This window comes from Podarcis erhardii, assembly GCF_964252035.2.
Source record: "Podarcis erhardii genome assembly, chromosome: 5".
Taxonomy (NCBI): Eukaryota; Metazoa; Chordata; class Lepidosauria; order Squamata; family Lacertidae; genus Podarcis; species Podarcis erhardii.
In genome coordinates, this window is record NC_138509.1 from 26,202,550 (window position 1) to 26,223,694 (window position 21,145).

Here is a 21,145-nt window from a genome sequence, read left to right on the forward strand (position 1 = left end):
CTGTGTGCCTGCTCAGTCTGATATCCAAGTGCTAAATTTCGATAAGCAACTTCTCCAAGCTGGACTTGGATAAGACTTTGAACTTTGCCTTACACCTGGCTTTCAGGTGGACAACTGTCCTCTATAAAGTAGGACACATTTCCACCGTAGATGCACATCGCCCAATCTATGGCACAGACAAACCTGCTAAGAGGAAGGGGAAATATTATAGGGAGACAGGAAAGGGCTGTGACCAATCACACAGCTGGGAAGCCTAGAGCTACATGGGCTGGGCTGGGCTATTTTGTTGCACATTTTGTAGAGGTGCAGCGACTCCAGTCTATCTCCAAGATGAGCTGAAATGTGGCTGGTGGCCCTATCGCTTACGTACATGACCCTGATCACCAGTGGAAGCCAGTTGCCCAAATGTTTAAAAATGCCGCCACTTTGCATTTAAATGGCATTTCTTCTATCGTCAAACAGTTATAGCGCAAATAGGAGAGCTTATTATTACCTGACTTTCTTCACGGTTTTTCCCATTTTCTGGTTTTGAAATGGATGTGGGCTTTCTGGATTTTAAGTTCCCCATTCCAACCCTCAATGTGCCATCACAGGGTGTCTGGGTATCTTGGAACACTGCCTGGTTTTCCTCTAAGACTATAGCTTTGTCTGGGTGGTTTTCCTTGTTTTCATCTCTAGAAGAAAATAAAAGCAAATTTTAAAAGGCACCGTGACGAGTGAGCAAGAAATGTAATGCTCAAGACATCATGCTCACAATTTATTTTTAGATTACTTTTGTTTAGACCCCCCTTTTCCCCCTTTTCTCCTATTTAATTAACATTCCAGGACAGAGCTACGTACAAATGTAACATTTTTAAAACTACAAAAAATATTGCTAAAATGTGAGATGGTTGTTTTTGCTTAATCAGGCCATACTTCAGGTCTCTACAACTTTAGAGGATGCTTTATATCAGGTCGTTCCTATGCTGGGATAGCTCAGTTGGTAAAGCCCGAGACTCTTAATCTCGGGGTCATGGATTCTAGCCCCATATTGGGCAAAATATTCCTGCGTTGCAGGGGGTTGGACTAGATGACCCTCATGGTCCCTTCCGACTCTACAATTCTATGTTTCTGTATTAGGTCTGGCAGCTCGTGCATGTGGTCCAGTACTACCATTTGTCTAATGTGATTGGCAACAGCTTTCCAGGGTCTCAGGCAGACGCCCTCCCCTATCACTTGCTGTTGGAGCCTTTTAGCTGGAGATGCTAGGGACTGAATCTGTGGTCTTTGCATTTCAAGCATATACTTCAGCTGTGCTGCTTTTAACTTAAAGGTAAAGGTACCCCTGACCGTTAGGTCCAGTTGCGGACGACTCTGGGGTTGCGCGCTCAACTCGCTCTAGCCAGCATTTGTCCACAGACAGCTTCCGGGTCATGTGGCCAGCATAACTAAGCCGCTTCTGGCGAACCAGAGCAGCACACAAAAATGCCGTTTACCTTCCTACTGGAGTGGTACCTATTTATCTACTTACACTTTGATGTGCTTTCGAACTGCTAGGTTGGCAGGAGCAGGGACCGAGCAACAGGAGCTCACCCTGTTGCAGGGATTCAAGCCGCCGACCTTCTGATCAGCAAGCCCTAGGCTCTGTGGTTTAGACCACAGCACCACCTGCTTTTAACTTAAGGTAAAGGTAAAGGGACCCTGACCATTAGGTCCAGTCGTGGCCGACTCTGGGGTTGCAGCGCTCATCTCGCTTTATTGGCCGAGGGAGCCGGCATACAGCCTCCGGGTCATGTGGCCAGCATTCTGGCGAACCAGAGCAGTGCATGGAAGCACCGTTTACCTTCCTGCCAGAGCAGTACCTATTTATCTACTTGCACGTTGACGTGCTTTCGAACTGCTAGGTTGGCAGGAGCAGGGACCGAGCAACGGGAGCTCACGCCGTCGCGGGGATTTGAACCACCGCCCTTCTGATCGGCAAGTCCTAGGCTCTGTGGTTTAACCCACAGTGCCACCTGCGTCCCGCTTTTAACTTAGGGGTGAGCAAATTGGACTTTTCCCTTCCTTTTTGTGGAGGGGCAATCTGTCCAGAGCCACATGTGAACTGTGGGTGGGGTCACCCTTCTCTCTCACTGGCTTTCTGCCAACCCCTTCTATCTCTCTCCATCTCCCCTCCTCACTTAGCAAGCTACTGGGGGAAATGTCTGAACTGACCGTGGTGGACTTTGGGCTCTCAAATTTCAGGCACCCTGTGTGACACTAAACTTTGCCCCACCCCACCCCACTTCTCGTGTTCCATTATACGGCATTGTTGTGGCTCCCAGTGTAACCGCACTGGCCATGCTAACCTAAAACCGCCTCTGGAACTGCTCACTAAGAGAGGACTTTAGAAATGAAGCTGGGGGTCGCAAATAATTAGAGTAAGGGCCGCACACGGTTCTAGGGCCTCAGGCTGCTAACCACAGCACACGAAACATGTAGTGTGTCCCACCAAATACGTGATAAATCTCTTGGTTTTGTCATCTGCCTGAGACTACAAAAGAAGAGGTTTTCTCAAGACCTAGCAGGCCCCAAGACTTGACCAGCTTTTGCTTAATGGGAGATAAACTGTACAGATATTTACAAAACTTATATACCACTACTAGTGCTTTTTTCTGGGGGGATGCAGAGGTACGCATACCCTTAAACATTTTGTGAATCTCTGTACTTTTGTCCATTTGGTGTATTTATTTTCCCCGATTTGAACTATAAAATGGTGATTATCTTGAGTCAAAATGAGAGTACCCATGAACATTTTGTTTTTAAGGGGAGAAAGCACAGACCACTACTATTACAGAAGACTCACATCGTCTTCCATGGGGCCCCTAAGCAGTCTCCCATCCCAGCAATTGACCAGGATAAGACCGTCTCAGCATTAACAGTTTAACATACGTGTCCTCAAGCCATTTTCAGGGAAATACTGGATAATTCCAAAAGAACTTCCTGCAATAATTTGTGAACCTGGCAAGCATCTGAAAGTAATATTGTGCCTCTCTCTTTTCCACCTAGTATAATCTGATAACTCCCAAGGTAATGACCCTTTATTTGCAGAGGTTTTTACTAATGACATGAAACTAAACTCAGAGATTTCACAGGTTCTAGACAAAGTTTTATTATCTCCTGAAATTCCTCAGTGTATTTTTGGCCCAAGCTAAAATCTGAAAATTTGCCTCACATTGTGCAGCATTTAGTGGATAATAAAGGGTTGAGGTAAGGGGGTATTGAACCCAGTATTTATCATAAAGTTTATCACCATTGTTGCCCTACATTTATAGAATTGTGTTTAGGCCTCTGTTTAAATCTCCGGCCAGCTATGGAGTTGCTGTCTGGTAATAATTTATGCTTTGTCTGCAATTCCTAAGAAAGTGGTTCTTGAAAAATCCCTAAGATAAATTTAAAAAGAGATCTGCTTGCTACATTTTATTTCCTTTTATAAAACACAATAGCAAGATACCTGTGAAGGGAACTGGCTGTTTGGTCTTCATGTACAGACTCTGTATCCTCGCCACACCTTGAAAATGGATATAAAATAATTATTGGATTTCTTCTACTTGGGTCTTTTTCAAGTAGCTAATATGTTCATTCTCAGGTCATAATCAATCAGTCTTTATTGCAGTCACAAGACCAGACAGGTTAGGTCACAAACGCTGTTCTGATAAATACAGATGCTCATTTTCATATACTCTAAATAAAGCCTGTATAAAACAATCACACCAGTTTTATCCTGTGCCTGCACTCCTTACCCAAAGGAGGACTGTAAGAAGGTCCAGCACCTAATCCTATGCCTCTCAGGAGTTTCTCTTGGGAGGGAGTTACTTCAGCTTTGTGCTGTACAAACCCACTGCTATTGTGAAACTTCCATCCACCCTTGCAAGCATAGCCAATGGTTAGGGATAATGGGAGCTGTCATTCAGCAACATCTGGAGACCCAAAGGTTCCTCACATCTGGTCTATGGAGTTTGGGATTGTCCCGGTCCTATAGGAACTTTTCATGTGGAAACCCAAAAGAAAATAATGTCAAACGCGCAAGAACACAAAAATGCATAACTAATTTTCATTTCAGCACTCTCATGCCTGCCTAGTAGACATTTCCACTGAGTTAGAAGCAATGGCAGCCACCATCACCCCCAGCCCAAATATTTAAGGGCTAGATACAATTAGTCAGTCATGATGGGAAGTTGCTCTGCACATTATTAGACACTTTATTATTGTAATCCTGGCCTTCTGGAAGTCCCATTTATATTCAAACAGGAAAAGGCCACACTGGATGCCCCCAGCAAATTTTTCTGATTCCAAAAACGGCATTAAGAATGTTTAATACCAATAAGGAATACTTCCAGTGTGGTTTTCAATGAACTGAAAATAAAGTAGACGGAAAGAGCTTTCGGAACTACTTAAAATTTAAAAACCTGACAGTTAGAAATGTCTCTGAAACTAAACATCCCCAGAATCCTATGGGAGAAATACAAGATAAATATTTAACACAAGCAACAGTGCCGGCAAAATAAGGACATTCATTTGTGCAGTCCTAGTAGAAGGAGGCAGTAAAGCATATCGAAGGTTTCCGTGGCTATCAGTTTAAATCAACCTGTCTCCGCTGGATTGCCAAGTCTGCACAAATGCCGCACTCACTCTCTCTCTTGCCTTTATATTTCACAATTATTTTGCGTTTATATTTCCAGTTTGCTGTCAGTGGAGTAGGGCCTATTCCTGATTTGAGAAACAGTCTGCAATGTGGTTGACCTCCTCCACTATTTACAGCATCTGCCTTCTTTGGCACAATGGTAGTATTTATACTCTGCAACCATTCTTTGTTGAGAAGAGCTTGATATACCCAACTCTCTGTCTCTCTCCAGAAGTTGCTACTGTTAGCTGTTTATGAGGAGGTACTCACTCAACCTCATATCACCCCACAACTATTCTGCCTCCCCTCCCCTTTTCTGTTATTGGAACATTTATTTAGGTTACATTAACACCATATGGAGTCATGGAATGCCCAACAAATAAATAACAGAAGAATTACATGTTTTGGGGGGATTATGTTTTTTTACGGGGGAAGCAACAGAGGGCAGAAAGGCACATGGTAGAAATTTATAAAATTATGCGTAGCATGGAGAAAGTGTCTCATAAGAAAAGAACCCAGGAACATCCTATTAAACTGATTAGCAGGAGATCTGGGACAGATAAAAAGAGGTATACCTTTACACAGAACATAATTAATTTATGCAATTTGCTGTCGCCTCAGACCTGGTGGCAGCCAGTAGCTTAGATGGCTTTAAAATGGGGATTAGACAAATTCATTGACAATAAATCTCTAAATGGTTGCCAGTCATTGAGGGGGTGCACATAGAACCACGAGGTTGTGTGCCAGCACACACACTAGGGAACAACAGCGGTAGTAGACTATTTCCTTAATGCACAGCTTGCGGGCTTCCCCAGGGCACTAGTTGGCCACTGTGAGAAAGAGGATGTTGGACTAGATAGAGCCTTTGCGCTGGTCTGTCTGGGCTTTCCTTATGTTCTTACATGATCCAGGACTTGCTTTTATTACTAGAAATTACGTGAGGCATATTCCAAAATTCTAGGTGTTTTCCACCTGGAAAATGAAATGCAGAAAATTCGTGGCCCAAGACACGCCACTGCTAGACAATTATGTTATCTAACCATCACCACTAATGACATGACGTTTGGTTGATATAGTAGAAAGCAAGCAAAACCACATCTCAGTGTGGGCTGTGAGACTTTTCATTTGTTTGAATTAGAATTGGAAACATATTTGAGGCTGCCTCCATTCAATTCCCCTCCCTGTGCTTTTCTGTGTCCTCACCGCCAACCTCATCCAATAGTCAGTCTGCATTTTGGTGGCACTGAGCATGCTCAGTCTTCATGGGACTATTTGGAAGGGCGAATTCTAAATATTTGGTTGTACTTTGGCAAACTTCAAGGCTATCTGTGGTGGTGGTGGCGCGGCTGTTTTGGCTGCTTAAGTGACCTTCAAATCAGAAAACAGCTCAGCCGTAGTCAGAAATATGTATTTAGAAGCCCAGATAGCTCAGTCAGTAGATCATGAGACTCTTAATCTCAGTGTCGTGGGTTCAAGCCCCATGTTGGGCTCAATTCTATGATTAAAGATTGCAGCATGCAAACCATGAGAACTACTATGTGTGAATCACATGTAAGCCAACCTGATAGAAATTAGCCAGTTTGATCCAAAAATCTGAAAAAAACCACAAAAATACAAACCAACCATCCAGAGTCAATTTTTAAAAAAATGTTGCTGAGTAAAAAGTCCTCCCTTGGGCCTTGCCATTATGCAAACTAGTAATTAATTTTCTGCTTTCTTCTTCCAGTACCGAAGCTCAGATTGCATTATGAGGTAGATCGATAGAAATATTATCATTAGCTACACATGCATATATCCTTTTGGTCATAGCAGCTGTTGGGCTGGGGCTTGGTGTATAGCAATGCAAGCTTTCTGTCCCTATGGAAATATAGCTTTTTCTCACGGAGACAAAAATTGCCTGGTTCTGACAGACCCACTGCTGGTTCCACTCCTTGAGGAACATAGATTTATACTTAAAGATAGATCAGTTTTTACTCAATATGTCTGCACATGCCCATTTTACTGTTGTGTATCTGTGTTGGCAGCCAAACAATGCTTAAGGCAGTGACTACAGCTTGTAGCTCCCTTGGTGCCAATTGGCTTCTTAACGCCGAATCTGAGCAACATTTCAAACATGGATTCAAACACAGAGTGTCCCCTGCTCTGCGCTTGTCCCTTCCTCCTCTCACTGAAGCCTTACACCAGGGAAGGAAATATCAGTTGCTCTGAGACCAAAGCGGGTTATCAGGTATCGCCAACAAGAGGCAGCACTCTTGTTATTCTGCCTATGAGAAGATCACTAAAAACAACCTCCCTGATCAGCTCTCTACCACAGCTCTAACATTTTTATTTTATTTTATTTAAACAATTTATATACTGCTTAACTACAACAGTTTTTAAGCAGTTTACAAAGACAGAATACAAAAAAATAAAAATCAGTTCAAACTATAAAATCAAACTTCAACAAAATGCCTGCTAAAATTAAAAAGAAGTCTTCAGTAGGTGCCTGAGGCTCAGTAGAGAAGGGGTTTGTCTGATCTCAACTGGAATTCGGCCCACAATACTAAACACACATCTCCTGGTGGATATGAGATGAGCATACAATCTAGGGGGCAGGGGACCACTAACTGTTACTCCCGCAAAGACCTCAGTGAATGGGCAGTCACTGAGGTATCCTGGGTCCCAATCATTATGGGCCTTGTAAATTAATACAAGAACCTTGAACCCGGCTCAGTAGTGTATGGACAGCCTCTGCAGGCTTTTGAGCACTAGGTTAATAGCACCAGACTATATAGTCTGTCCTCGTCAACAGACTGGTCACAGCGTTTTGCTTGGAAGTCTTTATCAAACGGATTACTATCATCATGCAGCTGATGGTGACTCACATGGGAACTCTCAGCACGCTGCTAATCATCACCCTTCTAGGAATATTACATATTTATATACATTGCAGCTGGGAATGTAGCAAACGCACCACGGCATTGCCGTGATCTGAAGAATCCCCAAGAGTAGCATGTGCTGAGTTCCAAGTGACCTTAGGTGTAAAAAAAGGGGAACAGCTTTTGCATTAGTAGTGGGGAACCAGGTATTGGCTTTCCAACAAAATCTTTGTACATGCATTTCTGCTGCAGTAGAGAGAAGACCTAATACTATCAGGAGACTAGTATCTACGTAGCAAGGGATACCAGCAACAGTGGCAGGCAGGCATCAAGCAGAGCCCAGAAGACCTGAGACAAGATCTTTTGCACAAATGAAGCACACCTCACAACTTTAAGACTTCCTGAAAAGGGCAAGGTGAAGGGCATTAAGCACTATGTTAGGCTGGGCAACTTCAGGGCTGTGCTAATGTACATGCCAAGGACATATATTTTCAAAATCCTGTTACCATGTTGGCCGCACTTCTGATGAATCGACATATGGGTTTATAAGAACATGAGATTGCTGCACACTGAGAGATAGAATTGTCATTATAACATACATGCAACACTGTGGTCTTCTTCACTCAGAACCTTTAGCCAGTGCAAGAACCAAAATATCAGCGAGGAAATAGCTTTATCTAAGCTTCTTCAAGGCCCCACAGTCTGGAAAGTTTTGAAATATACCATGTAACTACAATGTAAGGATTAGAGCTTACTGCTCAACCAGAACCACTCACATTTTGCCATAGACATTTCAAGTAAGTTCCCCCTTTTCCACTCCCATAGAACCTACCTCCCCTTTCCCCAGCAATTTTCCAGTAATTATTGTTGCTGTTGTTACTACTTCTGAGAATGTAAACTTGCTCACTTGGCATTGCCCTCAACATTGCTTGTCCTCAGTGGCTTTGTTACTTAAGTCAAAAGTAATGGGCTACACAGGATTGTGATGTCATCCTTTTCACTACATGGTACCTGATTGGCTGGAGACACCCATGGGGCCTATCTGAGGAGGAGGGCAAGGCGGCAGCCATGGGGGACAAATTGCAAGAGCCAGAACCAGCAAGAGCCAGAAGCAGCAACAGAACAAAACAAAAAAAGGAAAAGAAGGGTGAATGCTTGTACAATTGCAATGTGTTTTTTAGGGGGGGGGGATTTCTACCTCACTGAATTCCATTTTTACATAGAATTTGAAACTGAGCAATATTGGGAGGGCGATTATTTCTCAATAACACCCAAAATTAATATGGAATAAAATAGAAGACTCCCCAAATATTTTTACTGTGCAACTGCATGGTCTCTGGTTGTCACCAGCACACTATGGACAAGACATGACAATCATTTGCATGACAAGACATCTGCAGGGCTTTCAACTGTCTTGTCAACTAGTTACAACAATGTCGTTTCGGGGCTATTTGGGATTGTTTTTTGACCTGTTATGAGTCGCCAGCCTACAAAATGCCCCCACAACACTGCCAAAAACAAAGCAGAGGTATGAATGAGTAAAAACCCGCAAGGAAGAAGCTGAGTACCCATAATGGGTAATTCAAAAAAATGAGCTACCACACTTGATACATCCTACAAGAAAAAGAGGAGAACGCTATTTTATATCCAGCCTTTGAAGGTTAAAAGCAAGCAGTTAATATATTCACAAAAATTCTAGGAATGATCCAGGCAGTTAAGTGTCCTGACTGCCATGGAACTTAAATGAGGGAGAGGCGCAAGAGTCTCCAAAACTGAAAGCCAGCACAGGGCTCCCATTCTGTAAAAGAGTCAGCACTGCATGTTCATGGCACATAAGGCTATGTGCCTACTAGTCATCATGGCTATATAACAGTCATGATTCTAAGGCAGTGTGCCTTTGAATACTAGTCACTTGGGATCAGATGGCTGTTGTGCTCATGTTCTGCTGCCCATGGCTTCTGATGCATGACAAGAGCTAGCCGAGGAGTGAGAAAAACGTGCCCCCATTGTGTTATTTGCCGTTCCCTGCCCACGTAGCAATGGATTGTGCTTTTTAAGTCATGAAGGGTCGACCAACCTTTTCAGGCCAATGGGCAAATATGGAATGTTGAGGAAAGTGCTGTGGGCACCAGTCACAAAATGGCTGCCACATCTACAAGAGCAGAGACGGGAGCCACAAAAGGGTGCAGGCCTGTCCTCCCCTACCACTCCAATCAGCAGGAGGAAATGGGGCCTACCTACACCAAACACCAATGCGCTCGCTCACAGGAAACTCTTTACACATCTCCTCTTGAGAGGCAAAAGATGGAATCCAACACAGCCCTATGGAGATTGTTCTGTCAGTGCACAAGCATTTCTACATATCTGGAAGAACAATTCCCTCCCCCCCTCTCCACACACACTGTTCTGGGGGTTCCCCTGATCTTCCATAGCAGATTTGGGGAGGTGCAGGGAGTGGGGGGGGTGGTATGGGGGGGTTGAAGCCTCCCTGCATCAGCCAGCAGAGCAAGGTAGTTAAACCAATTCATCACACTACCCTCCCAGACTGACCGGAAGAGAGAAATAATGTGTGTCAGAGAGGTGGGGGGAACAGATGCCCCCCCAACTATCCATGAACCACCACATGTCACCCTCGGGTGGGGGGAAGGTTTCCTACCCTGGAGGATAGCATTATAGAATAAAGAATTACACGCTGGTTGATTTACAGAAAACCCAGAAAGCAGAACCACTATATTACAGCCAGGGGGAGGGGAAGTCTGCCAAGGACATACAAAAAATTAAGGACAAAAATCATTTACGGTCAGCACACATGTATGCAAACTAAGTGACTGTCATTTACCTATTTATTATTTTGCTTTTGTCTTTTTCAGGTTCTGCCACTCTGAGGCACCTACCATTTAAGGCCGAATAGCACAAGACACCGGAGACCAAGTTTTAAGTATTCAGGCCAATGGCACTTGAGAGAGTTTGATCCTTTCCCCTCTGCCAGTTTTCTTGATCTGTGGTAGCCCCCTAAAAGCTGCCATTATTTTGCCCCTGGGAAAAGCACACAACTATGCAAGTATGTCCCATAGCAGAGCCAACGGCAGCTCGGGGGGGGGGGGCAGGCAATGTAAATGGGGAAATTGGCATACAGGGGAAGCTTCACCGCTCTAGCTGATTTTCAATGAAAACTAAAACACCAGGAAACCAGGCCACTCCAAGACGTGGTGCTGTGTGAAGCTACAAACACCCTGCTCCCACCCCATTGCCAGTTGTAACAAGCACTGCTCTATACTGGGTAGAGTGGTGGTGGTCAGAAGGAACAGCCAGGGGTTGCCCCAGAGTGTTTGTTCCCTCTGTCTAACAGTTGGGCTGGCCCTGTTTGGAGATGTCCTACATCTTCAGCTGCTACAGAATTGCTTTCTGAAGATGCCTGAATTTGTTTCTCCTTCTGAGCCTTGTGAACTTTGAAATGCTATTTGTTTTTTTTTAGAGGGGAAGCAATTAAAAGCAAATAGGAGGTGTGTCAGCAAATGGGAGGATACAAAGTAGTACCTGCTTGGCTTTAGTGCTTGGGTCGGAGATACAATGTCTCTGAAAATGGAGTATCCAAATGCTAGTAGCCCTTGATGGGTCCTTCCTCTCTGAGGTTTTCTAACCTTCTTAAGAGCCATCTGAGGCAGTGCAACCTTTGTTTTCCAAAGTTTCCAAAACTAGTACAGTGGGACCTCCGGTTGTGCAAAGGATCCATTCTGGAGCTCCAGTCAGATCCCAAGGAATTCGCAACCGGAAGTGCCTGTTCTGCTCATGAGCGCGGTGCGTAGAGCACTTTTGCACAAGCGTGCATGGCGAAACCCTGGAAAAATACTTCCAGGTTTGCCGTGTGCGTAACCCGAAGGATATGCAACCAGAAGTGTGTGTATCCAGAGGTACCACTGTACTCCTTTTGATCACTGGGAAATTGGTGGATGGGTTGGAAGGTTGTAGCATGGCATATCAGCAAGTCTAGAAGTAGCATATGCTTTGAGAAACTCAGTCTCTACAGTATAAGGCTCTAAATCTCGGGGTTATGGGTTGGAGCCCCACATTAGGCAAAAGATTCCTGCATTGCAGAGGGTTAGACTAGATGACACTTGTGGTCCCTTCCAACTCTACAATTCTATGATTCTGCTCCATGCAGAGGGCAATCTATAGGTCAACAGGATTTCCCACCTTTAAAAATAACAAAAATTAAAGCCCCTACCTACAGGAGAAGGGGGGAATCATATTACTGCTGTGAGGGGGAGATTTAAACCCTCCACCTAACCCTCACAAACACAATTTTCCAGGTTTATATCCAACACCACCAACACCTTATTTGCTGGGGGAAAGCATACATGTCACATATGCAAGGTCTCTCCCCCTAAATAGAAGGGGGGGTGATTAAAACAGGGGGGAAGTTAACTTCCACTTGGCCACTACTGTAGTCACAATCTGATTTGCCATCCTGCCCCAACCCACAAAAAGACCCTGTTCACTAACCCCCCATCTGATGTGTCCAGCAGCGCCTTCAAATACCTGGTTTTGGTTCCATTTATCCATGGGTGTAGCCAGGAGGGGCAGAGGGCAGCTGTCCCTCCCCCCCCCCACTGGCCATTTGTGTTGCAGATAACTGAGTTCTGTCCCCCTCCTAACATTAACCCCACCCCAAATAAATCCTGGCTATGTCTATGCATTTATCTAATGTCACTAACAGGTGTGCACAGGTAGACCTTGGACAGGAAAAATGGGAGGAGCTTGGTGTGGGTGGAGTTGAGGGGCAAAGGGGTAAGGGCCTGACCTGGCACAATGTGTAGGCCTTGTAGCACTCCCACTTTTCAGAGGCACCTGCTGGCAGCACTGCTTATTGCTAATGAAACAATACATATAATCTTTCCTGCAGTACTTTAGTCTTGAAAACACACCTTTATGCATGTGTTTAATGTATTTTGTTGCGTTCCCACCATTTCCACAATGGAAAACTGTACTCCACACATAAACAAATCCATAAATTGTTTCCCTGCTCCTGACCTTGCTGAACCCTCATGTTTCCTAGCTCCAAAAATATAACGGGGGGGGGGGGGGACGTGATGCAAAAATAGACCACAATATTCCAGGCATGGCACATGCTCTAGGGATCCACAACTGCAGCTCGCAATAAACTCAGCAATATTCAGATATGAAAATGACACCTTGAAGGAAAACAGCATCAAGGGTTTTTTAATAAAATAAAATCTGGGGTCATTAATAAAATAAATGCATGCCTCCCCCCCACACACACACACTGTGCATTAACTCCCAACAAGGCGAGGGGTGGGGAGGGCGGATTTTGCCAAATCTGCAGGAATTCAGCGGTTTCCCCTGAAAACATGCTTTATGGGGTGGTTCCCCCCCCCCACCTCCCCGCTCCTGCCGTCACTTGCAACAGAGCTCATGTGCTCTCCTAACCCTCACGTACTGGCTCGCCCCGATTTACAACCAGCTGGATCGTCACCTTCTTTTCTCTCGAGGCGTGCCCTAGGCATAAAACTCCTCTCTGCAGAACCGTGCGAATCCAAAGCAGGAACCCCGCCATCTGCACCAGTGCTGACACCCGTACTAGAGGTTGCCAGGCGCGTCCAGCTGGTAAACAGTTAACTACTCCTTGCACGTAGAGAGAGGTTGCTCGCTTATTGTGTTGCAATTCGGCCGGCTCGTAATTTAACGATGACTACGGGAGGGGACATGTTCCCCCCCTTTCCTTTCCTACCTGCCTTCCATGCAAAGGGTTTGAGCAACATATCCATTGGCCAAAACGCATACCGTTGCCATTCATCATGGGGGGGGGGGGGGTAGGCAGCCGGGGGGCAGCCACTGAAAGCAGGCACACTTACTCTGGCAGAGCCGAGCTGCTGAAGGAATGGTCCTGGATGCTGAAGCAGAAGCAAGAAAACATCGGAGGGCTGATCAGAAAGGCGGGCAGGCTGCTTTTCCGCCTCCTCCTCGGATCCTTCTCAGCGGCTGCAACCCATGCAGAGGCATGGCACGGCGAAGGCGAGATTATCCTGCGGGCGGGCGCGCGCGCCGGCTAGCTCGGCGTACACAAGGCTGTATCCTGGCCTCTTCTGCACATGCTCACCATCCGAGGACCCCCTGGGATTTCTGCGTGTCAGCCTTGCTGGAAACCACAACGCCCATCAGGCACTGCTGCTGCTGCGCTGAATGAACGTACAGAAACAAGGGCTAGGCGAGGAACGCGCCCTTGCGCGCGTCTTGGGGAACTGGGGGGTGGGGGAGAGGAGGGAGCAGTCCGCGCGCGCACCTCGATCCCAGGCTTTTGGCGCGAGCCTCTCGCCACACTTGTCGGTCCCTGCGGTAGGTGCGAGGATCAGGATGGGCTTCCTTTCCTCCCTGCCGCCAGGATGAGTCATCTTCGGAGATTCCCTTTCGCAGGTTCTGCTCAGCAGCGCGACGCCTCCCGGGAGAGAGCGCGAGAAAAATATCCCGCGCCGCCTGGAGAATTAGGAGGAGGAGGAAGCGCGCTCACCATTGCAATTATGGAGATTCAAGAGGGGAAGTTGTTTCTCTGTGTGTGTTTACATATGTGGTTAGAGAGAATCATAACACTGTAGAATTGGAAGAGACCTCCGAGGGTCATCTAGTCTAACCCCCTGCAATGCAGGAATCTCAACTAAAGCATCCAGGACATCCAGCCTCTTCTTAAAAACCACCAGCTCCCGAGAGAGTCTATTCCACTGTCAAACAGCTCTGTCAGAAAGTTCTTCCCGATGTTTAGTTGGAATCTGTTTTCTTGTAACTTGACGCCATTGGACTGAGTCCTATCCTCCAGAGCAGGAGAAAACAAGCTTTCTCCATCTTCCATGTGACATTTGAAGATATTTGAAGATGGCGATCATCAGGGGTGTCTTACCGATAGAGGCTAGTGCCACAGGGTACCAAGTTCTGGAGGGCGCCAGGGAAGAGGCAGAGGATGGACGCGGCGCCTCCCGGCATCAGTTCGCCACCCTCGCCATGCCACGCCGAAGCAGCGCCGCACCCATAGCCTCCGTCTGCCATGGCCACCACGGCACAAAGTGGCCAGCTGAGCTGGGAGGTGCTGCTGCGTCCAGCCTCTGCCTCTTCCCCTCCAGAGGAGCCACCCTCCAGCTGCTGCTGCTGCTCTCCTCCTCTAGCCCCACTGGCAGCACCGTCCTCCCTAAAAAAAACTCTGGGAAACCAGAGGGGGAACCAGAGGGAGCTTTGCACCACAGTGCCAGATATGCTTAAGACAGCCCTGGTGCTCATATCTCCCCTCAAGTCTCCACTTTTCCAAGCAAAATATACCCAGCCCCTTCCATCGTTCCTCATAAGACTTGGTTTCCAGACCCTCAATCATCTTGGCCGTCATCCTCTGCACACATTCAACCTTGGCAATATCCTTAAAATGTGGCACCCAAAACTGGACACAGGATTCCAGGTGTGGTCTGACCAAAGCTGAATAGCAAACTAACTAAATGAATTTCAATAGGTCATATTGAATCCTGACTCTGCTTTCTCCATACACTTCATCTTTCACAGGGGAAGAAGAAGAAGAAGAAGAAGAAGAAGAAGAAGAAGAGGAGGAGGAGGAGGAGGAGGAGGGGGGAGGGGGAGGGGGAGGAGGAATGGGTGTTTGGGGAAACAGAGGTTGCTGCATTAAATATAGAACACCATGTGCACCTGCAGAGAATAATCTGTCTATATCCTGCCCCAGATCTCCCTCCCCAAGCATAAATAATCTGAAATGTAGGTAGGACAGGCAGGGACATACCTAGGGTTTGGCAGCTTGTCTGCCACCACCAGCTTGTCAGGCCCTGGAGGGCACAAAACTCACCTCTCTGCTCTGCCACCAGCTTGTCAGGCCCTGGAGGGCACAAAACTCACCTCTCTGCTCTGGCTCAGACTGGCCTTTCCTCCCCTCACCAGTCCAAAGGATCGGCTTTGCTTGCCCTCAGTGTTGTGGTCACCAAAATTTGATAGGTTTTGTGCCGCAGTGATGTCATCACATTCCATTTACATTTCCTGATAGGTTGGGATCACTTACAGAAGACAAAATCCCAGGTAAACGCAAACGGCACTAAAGCAATAATCGTAAGGAAAACCAGAGCCTATAAATGCCTGTGAACACTTGGGGAGTGTGTGAGAGAAATTTCACTGTTTGGCAACCCACCCACCCCCTGGACATCTTGCCCTTAAAAAAAACCAAGGGGAGAAAAAAACATTTTGCCTCAACAATATTCAAGGATGAAAATCAATGCAGCTCTGTTTCCTACACCATGTCTGTGCTATGTGATAAAGCCACCAAGTACACTTGTAAGGAATATTTGTCCGAAGCCAGTAGAGTATTCAGTCCTAGCAACAGAATAATGATATTTGTAATCTGGGGAAATAAAATGTTTGCTCAGCTGGTGCATAGGCAGCACAGTGAATACTAGAGAAATCCACATTCCTTGGTGCACAGGAAAACTGAGCATCTCTGCTTGGTTGCTTGTGGCATTTGCTGTCAGTCCTACAAAGCATGATTCACAGCGATTGCAGGCAGTAGCGGAAGAACCCTCTCTGGCACCCAGGGTGGGATGCCGAGGGGCGGGGCAAACCGCCCGGTGACGCACCCACGGCAACCATACAGGCTGCCACGCGTGCACACTCCTTATGGGCCGCTGCTCACGAGCGGCAGCCCATACGGTTGCCGTGCGAGAGGCATCCTGGACAGATGCCCATATGGACGGTTCGCAAGAGCGGCAGCCCATATGGATGCCACGTGAGTAGCGCCCATTATGACTGTGTGCACCCTTGGTCGCTCTACAGCTGGGGGAAGGCAGGGGCCATCTTGTCACACACACCCCAAGTGGCACCCGGGGCAGCCCACTCCTTCCGCCCCCCACTTCGTAAGCCCCAGATTGCAGGGCCTTTATTTTTATGCTATTTTTCACAGAGCCTAGATTACTTCTACTGAACTGCCCCCAACATTGTCCCAGTGACCATTAGGGTTCACATTCTGTTCTGTAGCACACAATAATATTATTTCTGGGGAAATAAGTTTTTTAAAAAACCAAGATGACTCCAGTTGAAGGAATGATATGCAAGGAGAAGCCAAAGCTGAGACTGCTGACTAGTAAACTTAAAAATACTTGCTTACCACACACACACACACACACACACACACACACACACACACACCCCTCTACAATCTTGGCTCCCAAACTATGGGAGTGCAAGAAAAAATGGGGAAAGCACCCCAAATGAACAAGATAAAAAGGAAAACAGACCCCAATGTTCACTGATGCAAATCTCTTAAAGTTCACTGTCTTTTGGACAGCTCCTTTAGGAGCTACAGTGGTACCTCAGGTTAAGTACTTAATTAGTTCCGTTCGTTCTTAACTTGAAACTGTTCTTAACCTGAAGACCACTTTAGCTAATGGGGCCTGCTGCTGCTGCTGCGCCGCCAGAGCACGATTTCTGTTCTTATCCTGAAGCAAAGTTCTTAACCTGAAGCACTATTTCTGGGTTAGCAGAGTCTGTAACCTGAAGCGTATGTAACCCGAGGTACCACTGTATTAACAAAAACAAAGGACAGCATTAATGCCAAGGGTTCTTAAATCATAAATTGCTTTGGGGGGAAATCAGACAATGATAGTTTCTACAACCCCCCATTCACTACTTAAAAGAATTTTGAAGTCAATAATGAACAGGGGGTGGTTATGGTTATTTGTTATAATTCTTTGGCAGCTGTTAGGTTGGCTGTCTGATGTTTTTGATCCAGGTTGCATTCACATTTAAGAGGGGGGAGGGGCTGAACTGCAACTCCCATCATTCCTGGCAACTGGCCATGCTTGCCAGGACATGGGAGTTGTAGTTCAGCAACATCTGGAGGGCCAAAGGTTCCAAACACCTGCCCTAAGCAAACCTTTAGCCTGAATCAGAGAAGGAGGTTCTTCTTCTGTCTAACAAAGAAGTTGTGGCTGTAACTTAATGTATGCATTTAACAATTTAATAATTAGTACAATGAAGCTTCATTGCCTTTGATCTTATGAAGCTATTTACTCAATAATAATTACTTGTTTCTGTTGACTACATGGGCAGGGTTATGGTTTAATGTGCACAGGTTGTTTACAAGACTTTGCAGAGAGGGTTCTTCTGATGAGAAATTCCAGAGCTTAAAATCTATGATTAATGAACAGATTCCACAGATTAAGTGATGAATGCTTTCAGCTCTGCTTGTTTGGGTTTCACTGCCTTATAATTCTCCAGAATGGCCATGGGCCTCGCTTCCTGTTTGCAAATAAGGTTTGCGAACAAATCTGCAGTTCTTCTCACTTCACTTTTTTTTTGGAAGGGTTACTCATATTTATACATAGTGCTAACAGCACTGACTAAAACCTCAAAGGAGAAACATTAACAATGATGTAAGATGCTGTAAAGGTGCAGAGTAGGAGATAAGAGTTTTAGCATAGAAATGACTAACCAGGATTTAAGGGTTTTTTTAAAAAATAACCCACAGAGAAAAGCACACAAAGCATTATGATTTAGTTTTTTAAGTAAAAACTTTGACTCTGTTGCACTTTGGCATTTTGCATTTGAAATCTCTGACATGGTAAAAGGAATAGGAACTGGGAGTGTCACAAGAGTGACGTGTTCAGTGTTTCCACCAAATGAGAAAGAAGAAAAGTGCCCCCAGTGCAGGGTTTAAGTTCATGACTTGCATCTACAAAGTCTTGAGCTCAATCTCCAGCATCATCAGTTAAAAGAATCCCAGGTTGCAGAAGAGGGAAGAGTCTTGCCTGAGTTTATGGAGAGCTGCTGGCTTTGGGACCCTGGCTGAGGGTGATGGGAGTTTCAGCCCCAAACATTTGGAGGGCACAACATAGTAAGGCTGGAGAAGACAATCCTGGACTACATAGACCAGGTATGGGGAACCTCTGGCCCTCCAGGTGTTGCTGAACTATCATCATCCCTAGCCACTGGCCATGCTTGCTGGGACTGATGGGACTTGTAGTTCAGTAACATCTGGAGTGCCAGAGGTTCCCCACATTGGTCTGTGCCAATGAGCTGACATTATGCTCTATAAGGCAGCTTTGTAGTTTGTCTCCACAATCTTAAACAAACAACTGTGTTAAGTACCACTGAATACAGTGGGATTTACATCTGAGTGAACAAGCCTAGGATTGTGCTATGAACCAGGTTATAGTTCTGCACCTGTCCCCCTTAGCAATTCATGGTGGCTATGGACAGGGTAGAGGAAGGAAAGTGTCCTCTCCACTACCACACACCCATGTCAAGTGGTAGGTCCCTTAGTGAGTCTTCTGCTCCATGTCACAGTCAGACACTGAGGTAATATCCACCACCCAGGGGTTTCTGGGGTGTCCCTGTTCACATACTGAGTTCAGTATGAATGCATACACATTTAAAGATGTCAGCAGTGGTCTGTTGTTGTTTTCTCAAGTAGGCTTCGCATTAGAACATACGGACGTAAGAAGAGCCTGCTGGATCAGGCCAGTGGCCCATCTAGTCCAGCATCTTGTTCTCACAGTGGCAAACCAGATGCCTGTGGGAACCCCACAAGCAGGACCTGAACAAAACAGCATTCAGAAGCATTACTGCCTCTGAACAGTGGAGGCAGAGCAGAGCCATCATTTGAAATTTAAGATTTTTCACCCGAAAATGCATTACTTTACACTTGCATTTGCCATTTTGCTGCCCATTCACTCAGTTGGGAAAGGTCCATTAAAAGCTCTTCACGATCTCTCTCTCGTTTTCAGCAAACTTGGCCACCTCACCGGTCAGTCCTAACTCTACATCTCTCCATTCAGAGTGCCTGTCTTTGTGTCCCATTTCTATGTGTGCTCAATTTTGCTGCCCAAGTAGCTTTCTACCACACATTTCACAGAATGAGGACACGTTTTACCTCAAGAGACTTGGTCATTTAGCAGTTCAGGAAAAAAGGCTTTGATCATGCATCCCCTTTAATATATGTATTTTTTTCCCTTGTGAGTGTCAGGAGGAGGAAATTCTATTTCACCAAAAGCAGGTTCTCAGCAGAGCATGACCTAGAGGCATACATAAGCAAGAATCTAGAACAACCAAGACAAAAGGCAGCTTGCTAAAAATAACTCAGCTCTTCATTTTTCTCTATGTGGAGTATTGTGCCAGCAGGCTTTCTTATTCACTTCAATATAAGGAGGCACACACAACCTTTGGCACATCATGTCCTGCTGAAAAAGCTGAGGATTCTATAGGTAGGGCAGCCTTTTGGGCACAGAACAGCCCCCACTGCCCCAAATACTGCCGGATCAGTAAGTATTGATATCTCCTTGCTTGGGTATGGCTGAATTGGCCTCTCTGTTTCTTCAGCACATCTTACATAAATGCATTCACTGTAATGCAATAACACAAGACAGAGACATAGCAATTTAAACGTGAAGACAAACATTACACCTAAACAAAGGGGTGGTGTAGCTGTCTTTTGTTGAACGCATGTTACCCCCATATTCTGTACTGATCTCTTATCCTGGGTCCAACAGCTTTCTTTCTCTGCTTGCTCTGGTTAACCATTAAATCAAGTTTTATGAAATCCAGGGGAAACCCAGAAAGAGATTTGCTCCACTTCCTAAACTGCTCTGAAAACAGCTCTTAAATGGGATTCCTCATACTTTTCCCTGGAGTTGCATTTTGGAGCAGTCCACCCTCACCTCTTCACCTTCTTTCCCTGCCTGCCCTCAAGAATAATTTTCCAGTTGTCTTTCCAACTTCTGAGCAGAGCTCTTCTGGTCCACCAGTTGCTGACCCGACTGATCACATGATACATGCGCAAAACATGTCTGCTGCCTTCGCAGTTCATTGTTTCTTTCGATTTTGCCCTCATTTGTTTTAAAGATCCATGCAGGTCCAGCTATGTGAACGTAATCCCTTCTCGATTCTCTGACTCGCTGTTTCTCCTACTCTCTGCCATAGCTGCGCAGAGCTGAAGGAAGAATACATGGGGAAACACGGGCTTTCACAGATCTTCCTCAAGTAAAAGCTTAGGCAAAAATCCCAAGTACGAAACCCAGCTCTGGACCAAATTGAAAATGGGCCAAAGAGGTATGGGAAAGTGTAGCTGGGCCCTCAGTAACATAATCAGATCCCAGTGTGGTTTAATATGAAGTTGGATGCTATTTGGAGAAGGATAGACGAGATCATTAATTTACCGAGAGCTCAGCACACATCCCACTCAGACCATTAAGTGGCCCGAATTTGTTTTATCATTACTGATTTTGCACAGTTCTATTAAATCCAAATTGTGCAAAAGTGCATTTATTTTTAAATAAATGAACAAGCAAACTGCAGTCTGATCCTGCAAGGTAACTGGGAATATTTAAGGAGGAGGCCGAAAACAAAACATAACCCCAGGTTATTCTCTGCCAAGCTCCACTCAGAAGCAGAATATCAATAAAGATGGTGAGCAAAAAAAGGGGGGTGTCCTTCACTGAGCATGCAGAAAAATCATATCCAAATGACCCAAATGCAAGATAATCCCCCTGTCTGGACAAAGCCATGATCTGCCCATAACATTTGGCCAACCCTTGCCAGTCAGGGATAAAGTTTTTCCTAATTTTTCATTTGCTTTGTTCTATCTAATGTAAATATT

At 45.6% G+C, this 21,145-nt stretch overlaps 1 protein-coding gene and 1 long non-coding RNA gene across 14 annotated transcripts in view; one reads left to right on the forward strand and one right to left on the reverse strand.

Annotated features, from left to right (window-relative positions):
* Nucleotides 1-21,145, reverse strand: part of FAM13C (family with sequence similarity 13 member C) — a gene marked incomplete at its 3' end in the record, with an annotated part of 74,216 nt that overhangs the window by 46,412 nt on the left and 6,659 nt on the right. For 9 of the 13 annotated variants that reach the window (XR_014156383.1, XR_014156384.1, XR_014156385.1 and 6 more), the window contains exons 1-3: nt 13,374-13,501; nt 3,473-3,529; nt 494-674 (exon numbers count right to left, since the gene is read on the reverse strand). Coding sequence is in view for 7 of the 13 variants with exons in the window: in XM_081861208.1 (XP_081717334.1) it covers nt 494-674; nt 3,473-3,529; nt 13,374-13,435 (300 nt within the window). The other 4 variants (XM_081861214.1, XM_081861213.1, XM_081861210.1 and 1 more) reach the window with 4 other exon arrangements.
* On the forward strand, nt 8,549-14,119 carry LOC309341648. The gene is made up of 4 exons (XR_014156495.1): nt 8,549-8,647; nt 10,371-10,561; nt 13,382-13,707; nt 13,933-14,119. It is a non-coding gene; the product is annotated as an uncharacterized lncRNA (long non-coding RNA).